Here is a 7774-nt window from a genome sequence, read left to right as displayed (position 1 = left end):
CAGAGCCAGAACTGGAACCAGAACCAGAACCGGAACCGGAACCAGAGCCAGAACTGGAACCAGAACCGGAACCAGAAACGGAACCAGAACCAGAGCTGGAACCAGAGCCAGAACTAGAACCAGAACCAGAACCAGACCCGGAGTGAATAACAAGCTGAAGGACTTTCTGAATGGTTTTAATTTAGAGTAGATGTATAATATTTCGCTGCAGGCGTTTCTGATCAGGCTTCAGAACGGACGCCTCCTGTGGATCTGCTGAAGCCCAGACTGGAGGCCCCGCCCCCAACATGGCGGCCCGGCAGGCCGAATGTTTCCAGACGGAGTCGATCGGGTCGGCGTTGAACCTGAAACGTTTTTTCTCTTTACATTCACTTCTTGTGCAAATCAAGCAGTCTAGATGTAGAGCGCCGCCCGGGAACTTCTAGTAGAAATAGATCTAGTCCCGCCCCTGGGTTCACCTGCAGAGGGGCGGCGTGGGGGCGTGGACGGGGTGGGCGAGGCGCACGTTGAGCGCGTCGTTGTGCTGCACCAGCGAGGTGAGGCGGTAGTGGAGGACCAGCTCCTTCAGGCTGCCGTACAGGAAGTACGGCTCGGCGAAGCCGAAGCCGCGCGGCGTGCTGTAGATGACGCAGTGCTTCACCGCGCCCGACGCCCTGCGGGGACGACACGGGGGTAAACTACCAAACTACACACAGGAGGAAATTGGTCGGGTTCTGGAGGATCTGGCACAAACTGTTTCAGATTCTGCACTAGTAAGGTCTGGACTTTGACTAGGCCATTGCAGCTCCTTGGTTTTCCTGTCCCGTTTCAGGTTTAGGGCCGAAACAAGTTGAATAATTTGGGTTCCTTGGCTACTAAAGAAGCTCAGGCAGATCAACCGTCTGAATGTTCAGCTGCTCTGCAGTCTGGGACAGAAGGTTGCTAGGCAACACTGCCACTTCCACTGCAACGTGTTCATTTTGTTTAGATGTTACAGTGCTAAAATTTTAACGCAATTAAAAACTGTTCTTATTTCATTTTCCATTTGAAGGTTCCGGTGTTGCATGTTTCCGGTACGCCCATAAATGTGACGCACGGCTACATCCGCTAGCAGCAGCAGTGAAGCTGCTTCTAAACAATCTGAGTGGACAACAAGACTGTTGTGTTCAAGTTGTGATAAAAGAAGTTAGCTTATCAGCAAAGCTATGTTAGCCTAAAATAGCATCTCAATGCTAATCATGTAGCAGCTAATGCTAATGTCCAGAAACTCTTTGCTCCAATCTGATGGATGAAGAACAGACAGATACGACCCTCGGCCCCACTATGGTAACCACGGTAACCACGGTAGTTTAGGTAAGTTAGCTCCCTCTCTGCTCCAGACCCGACCCTCCCTGATTGGTTCGCGGCGCCCTGAGTGTGTGGCGTACTCACACCACAGAGCAGGCGTAGCAGCCCTTCTTGCTGCTCTCCCGGATCAGGAAGGCTCCGTCCGGCTTCCCGCCCAGCAGCTCCTCCGCCTGCGTCCGGCTCACGTCTCCTACGAACCAGCTCTTCTCGTCGTAGTGAGGCAGGCTCTCCTCTTCCTCACCGCCTCTGCAGCAACAGAAACTCAGTGAGAACGCCACGCCACAAACATGGCTGCTTCCAGCCGAGGCGGACACTCACTCGTCGGCGGCGTGGTTCTGTATGCCGAGCCAGTCGTTGATTCGTTTCTGCCGGACTCCCTTATGGCTCAGCCAGCTGGAGGAGGAGAAGAAGAACGTCTGATTACAGAGGAAGACGCGGTCTAAAAACAAAGTTTTCATATTTATATCACTGAACTTCTATAAGTAGAACCGCGTTTCTGCTGAAACTCACTGAAAAACCGACTGCTGCAGCCAAATCAGCTAAAATCAGGCTAACTGTTAGCAAGCATTTTAAAGAAAGTGACCCAAATCCTGTTCCTACTGCGAAAAGTTGAATTAAATGTGAATGGTTCAGTTGAAAAAAATATTTTAAATAATAAATAACAATGTTATTTTGCACAAAATCAAACTGACGTCATGAACTGGTTGCCAGAAGTTTGTGGACTGTTGCGTTGATACGACCGAGTATCTTTGAGTAATTAGAGATGATATTGAATGTAACGGCCATCATACCACGTGATTCACCAGAGTCCAAAGGAGGCAAGAGGACATGGCTGGAAATGCTGGTCAGAAGTGGAGCAGAAACCATGTGAACCTGAAGGCTGTCAGGATTTTAGTTTTCTGAATCTCTATTTTGTCCCCACTGTGGGGAATCACTGCCACCAACAAAATGCTTTTAAATGTCCAAGGAGGGTGCTGGTTTGTTACGTTTCTAAACTTTGCCGACTTCCTCCTACAGTCCCCAAGCTCAGTTTTCCAGACAGGAAGCCGCGATGCGCCTCCTGCCTACTTACACCAGGTGCTGGTCGCGGATCTTGCGCAGCTGGATGAGGTCGGGCTTCAGGCTGTTCATCTTCTTGTCCGTCTCGCGGTTCTCTGTGGCGTGCGTCTTCAGGTCCTGCTCCAAACGCACCTTGCTGTCGTGGATCTCCCCCAGGCGGGACTTGAGCTTCTCGAAGTTGACCAGGATGCTCTCCATGTCCTTGTCGCCGCTGCAGCGGCTGCAGCGCTCCACGCAGTCCTGGCTGCAGCGCTCCTGCGTCTGGCACTGCTCCTCGAAGATCTTGATGGTCTCGTTGAAGGCCTCGATGGCCGTGCGATTCATCTGGATCTCCTAGGAGATCAGGAGGAGGAGGAGGTTGGGGGCAGCAGAACAACGTGAAGCGATGCCATGCTGGTTGGAAACCAGGACGTTTACCTGGGAGGTCTTGGTGAATTCCTCGTACAGCCGGTCGTACTCTTTGCTCTTCTCCAGGTACTGGCTGTGGTATTCCTGCAGCTTTTTCCCCACAGCGTCAATGTTGTCCTCCTTCACCAGCTGGTCCTGGTCAGGACAAGAGAGGGGAGGGAGATGGAGGGACAAGTTTAAGGTCAAACATTTACTTCAAGGTTTACAGAGAAACACAAAACCAGGCAGCACAGAACCAAACCAGATTTGTTAAAGACACTCAGTGAACCGAATCTAGCTTCAGCCCCTGGTGGGCAGGGTGGGAAACCCCTGGCCTTCACTGCCCTGCTGTAGCTACAAGACACAGAAAATACAGAACCAGAAACAAACACTGCACACTAGGGGACCATTTTATCCAAAATTAGTCCCGTCACGCTGATGTGTCCATTTTGTCCTGGCGTTGCTCTTCCTGTGTCCTCTGACAGAATCTCCATCTCAAATAACGAGTTCAGTCTGAATCCATTCCTTTGTGGTAGGAGGTTCAGACTGGCACCACTTCCTGGTTATCATCTTTCTGCTGCCACCAGGAGAATTTTAAACAAATAATCATCATTAAGTCCAGCATTTCCAAAAGACCAAGATATGAAACCGGACCGGTCTCAGGTACTGTGTAGCCCAGTACTGGTACAATCTCTGTGTCATTCTGGGACACAGCCAGAACATGTGTGGTTCCCATTACGCTCCACAGTCTCCAACATGGTTGAACTCCAGATCTGAATTTACTGGTAATTCTGGGTGTTATGAAGAATCTGGTTATATTCCTCTCAGTGTTTCCTCCAGATGCTGGGAGAGGATGTTGGGTCGTCCAGATCTTCAGCCAGTCGTCTTCTGAATTCCCATTCAGTTTTAATATCCAATGTGTTCGAGCCTCTGTTTTCTAGTGCAGATTCTGCTCTATCCTTTTTACCCCATTTTCGGTTGGGTCTATTTCATGTTTTAGCCATTGTTTAAATTGTATAAAGTATTTATTGTAACTGGCCACTGGATCAGACATAACGGTTTCTCTAATCTGGATTATATAACCATTTACCCAGTGAGAAGCCAGAGACAGTTTAACATTCTTAAGTCTATTCTTGGTTGCCTCTGTATCTCCAGTGATGCTCTAATTATCTTCCATGGACTCTGTTCAATATTTTTGGTATTTATATTTAGTATATTTGGGCAGCATGATAATATCCTCTAGTCAGGTACAGCCATACCTCGTAATATTTCACATTTTATTCTGGGTTTTTTGCCGTTCCATATGAATAGATATAACCTGGTTCCATGTTTTAAACCGTCTGTCTGGGATTTCTGTAGTAAATGCCAGGAAGGGACACAATGACTCGTTGATTTTCGTAGCTTCAGTCGTGGAGCTGAAGTCGAGTCAGAGCATCTCCCCGTCTGATGTCCTGCTGACTTCTTGGTCGGCCCTAATAAAGTCAGCTCTGCATGGTTTTGTTCATGTTATTCCCAGGCATGTCGTCATATTGGAGTTCCACTTTAAATGATCATGGTGTATAACTGAATATCAGAACTCGAGTCTTTTTCAGATGTAGTTTGATCCAAACGTCTGACTGATCAGACAAGGCCGCGAGTTTTCAGGGTCTGATGAAAAGCAGATTACATCCATCTCTGCATTTTCAATTTACTGGAAGAGTTTAAGGTTCAAAAATTACTAAGAGAAAAACAACATGAACCACTGAGAAAATAAATCTAATTAAATGCGATAAATGCACATTATTTGGATAAAGTAGGAAACTAATAAAACTAAAAGATTGAAATTAAACTGTAAAATTAAATAGTGAAAAACTGGACCTTCAATCTGCTGCAGTTTGGACAAAAACAGGAGAAATTCATCTGAAACCTTCTCAGTGGGCTGCAGTCTATTACCCAGCATGCACCTCACCTGCTGGAAGCGGGACACCGGGTAGGTGAGGCGAACGTCCAGCTTGGTGTTGTACTGGGCCAGCGACTGGTGCCGGTAATGGCCGACGAGCTCCACCACCGAGCCGAAGGTCAGCGGCTCCGAGAAGCCGAACTTCCCGTCTCGGTGGTAGATCTTGATCAGCTTGTTGTTGCCTCCCTTCCTGAACAGAACCAGAACCAGAGCAGAGAGTGAGCCGGGTCTGAACCAGAACCAGAACCCGACCGGCAGGTCTGGGCGGCGCCGGCGTACCTCAGGGTCAGGGTGTAATCCCCCTGCATCTTGGTGGAGGCGTCCCGCACCAGGAAGGTCCCGTCCGGCGCGTCCCTCAGCTTCTCGTTCACTTCCTCCCTGTAACCATGGCAACAGGCCGATCAGACAAACAGAACCGAGTAGAACCACTGCAAGCTAACGCAGCTCACACACGCCCCCTGGTGGCCGAACCTCCAGCTGGATCCGTCCATCAAGATATTTGCAGCTTCAACTTAAACTTTAATATCTTCACTGAACTGAATGCATTTCATTTGACTTGGTTGGTTTTTTATCAGTAATTCATTTCCTTTCTCTTGACGTTTCCTCAGTTATTCAACTTTTAATGCATCTAATTATTCATATGTTACTCTAGTTTATTTCTGATGATTCTTATGTTGATATTAATCTGAAATAAAACTATTTTAATTTAAAATCAAAATAATTTAATGTGATTACAAGTGAAATCAGGTTAAAACTAGGATTGTTTCGTTGTTTTAAACTGAATTAACTATTAATCAGAACCAGACAAGAACAATTTTATTATTTAAAATTTTATAAAGTTTCTGAATTAAATATTCATCCCAGATTTAACCACTTATTTTTAATAATTAATTATGAACAGAATCAGTTGGGCTTCATTAATGAACTCCAACACGATGAATATTATTAGCCATGAATAGTTGGATTATTGGATGCCTGTTATGATTATTATGGGATGTTCTGAGACATCAGCAGACACATGATGAATCTACTGCTGGGATCCCTGAGGTGTACGGAGCACCAAGAGGGACAAAATTAAACAAATACACAAATATGCCAGTAAATGTCTCAGTACATAATGTACAGTAACAGGGTTTCCCCACTGTATTATAAGCCTGGCTGCCCGCCATGCTTTACTAGCCCCCCCACCAGGCTGAGCGCTGCTTGTTTATGTTTTTAGGGACATAATTAAAGAAAAAAGATTTTTTTTTTTGCATTTAATCCGGATTGAAAGCATCTTTGTTGCTCTGAATGTTTCACTGGCAGTGCAAACTTATTCCTAAATTAGAAGTTTATAGTTCATGCATTTAAAGCCAGGAGAGCAGACTGATCACACAGCTCCTCGCGCTGCTGCTTGATCTCTACAGTTTACCTCAGCGTGGATCACGCTCGCCTCCTTTCACTCAAACTGGACACAGGCTGACGGGTTATTTACATCAACCTCCTGTGAGGAATTGTGTTTCTTTCCAGAACTCTGCATTGAGGTAGGAGTCTAAACCCGCCATGTCAGCTCTGGTTGAGCAGCTCTATGTGAACCGCAGGAATAACTTGTAGTCGCCTTCAGAGGAGAGTTGAGGATGATTTATATTTGTGAACAAAGAACTATGCGGCGTTTCCATCTCAACACGCTGCCCAGCGCTGTGATTGGTCTGCTCTCCGGCTTTAAAAACATCAACTATAAACTTATCTTTTACGAATAAATCTTCTCCGCCAATAAGACGCTGAGAGCAACAAAGACGCTTGCAATTCAGCTTGAATTAAAAATAAATAAATGAATAAAATTTAATTAGAAGCTATTTTTTTCTTTCAATTATTAATTTTTCTGAAAACACAAAACAAGGAACGTTTAGTCTGGCGGGGCGCTAGTTAAGCTTGGTGGGCTGCCAGGCTCATAATGCACTGGGGGAAACTCTGCAATTATATATAATTAATCACTTTTATCCAATAAATTCATCAAAAATGCATATAATTCTATATATTTTTAAAAAGGGAAATAATTTTATGCATTTTTTAAGCAGTTGCCAGGTTGCCAATAGGGGGCGCCAGGTTGTGATGCTGTTATTTTGGGGTCACAGGTTGAAAAGCTTGGGAACTCGTGCTGTGCACTGCAAAAAACACAAAACCCTACCAAGTATTTCTATCTAGTTTATAGTGCAAATATCTTGGTAAACTGAAAATAAGACTAAACTAATTTAAAAGTAAGTTTTCTGCAAGAAATAGGGGATTGTTTTAAATCCATAATTAGTAAATAATTATAAAAAATAGTACCAATTCCACCAGTACATTTTTCCATGTCATAAGTGGAGGCCTGATGCTGAAATCGCCATAGCAACCATCAGTAGCAGCAGATTAAAGAAGATCATTTTGTTCCCATGGTTCAAAGAGCTGAGAGAAACCAGAACATTGTTCCAGAGGCGAGTGCTGAGGCGGATCTACCTGGAAATGTCTCCCCAGTACCACTCTGCTTCCTGCAGCGAGTCGCCATCGTCACCTCTGACCCCGGAAGAAGAAGATGACGACGGCGGCTGGGGTTTGACTGGCTTTGGAGGAAGAGCTGTGAGAGAGAGAGAGAGAGAGAGAGAGAGATGAGACAGCTGGGAGCAACATGGGAGGAAATCAGCAACTTCATCACAATATCCTACATCGATTTGCTTTGATGACAGTGCAGTGTTATCCCAGGAGATGATTTTGATTCCATCTGCCTTCAATATGGTGCAATAATCAATATATCAACTTATAGAAACAACTCAAATGATCTGATAAATAAATCAATTAATCGCATAATAAATTAAAACACTCTAACTTCTATTTGCATGATTTATTGTTTTTTCTTTCTACCAAAAACTAGATGATAAAAGTTTCATTCTGCTGCTTTGGTCTCAACTGAACCTGATTTTGAAAGTTAATTTTGTTCACAGAAATTTCATGATTTATTTTATTTCTTGTTTCTGGTTTGTTGGTTTATTTTGGATATTTAAAATGTCTTCTGGTTCCAGTGTTCAATTTTGATTAGAATTTAAAGCT

The 7774-nt window shown here is 44.9% G+C and overlaps 1 protein-coding gene across 4 annotated transcripts in view; it reads right to left on the bottom strand.

The window, feature by feature from the left end:
• Positions 1-161: 161 nt before the first annotated feature.
• Positions 162-7774, bottom strand: part of LOC103149961 (phosphatidylinositol 3-kinase regulatory subunit gamma) — a 62128-nt gene continuing 54515 nt past the window's right edge. For 3 of the 4 annotated variants that reach the window (XM_016680398.1, XM_007569354.2, XM_016680399.1), the window contains exons 2-9: positions 7187-7304; positions 4991-5089; positions 4721-4901; positions 2803-2928; positions 2399-2718; positions 1645-1719; positions 1411-1572; positions 321-653 (exon numbers count right to left, since the gene is read on the bottom strand). In XM_016680398.1, coding sequence (XP_016535884.1) covers positions 455-653; positions 1411-1572; positions 1645-1719; positions 2399-2718; positions 2803-2928; positions 4721-4901; positions 4991-5089; positions 7187-7304 — 1280 coding nt within the window. In that variant the 3' untranslated portion in view covers positions 321-454. Of the gene's footprint in view, positions 654-1410; positions 1573-1644; positions 1720-2398; positions 2719-2802; positions 2929-4720; positions 4902-4990; positions 5090-7186; positions 7305-7774 lie in introns of all 4 variants that reach the window. The other variant, XM_007569353.2, reaches the window with a different exon arrangement.

The sequence above is a fragment of the Poecilia formosa genome, unplaced genomic scaffold, assembly GCF_000485575.1.
Source record: "Poecilia formosa unplaced genomic scaffold, Poecilia_formosa-5.1.2 Scaffold240, whole genome shotgun sequence".
Classification (NCBI taxonomy): domain Eukaryota; kingdom Metazoa; phylum Chordata; class Actinopteri; order Cyprinodontiformes; family Poeciliidae; genus Poecilia; species Poecilia formosa.
Note: the sequence above shows the minus strand (reverse complement) of the source record. Positions and strands in the feature narration are given on the sequence as shown.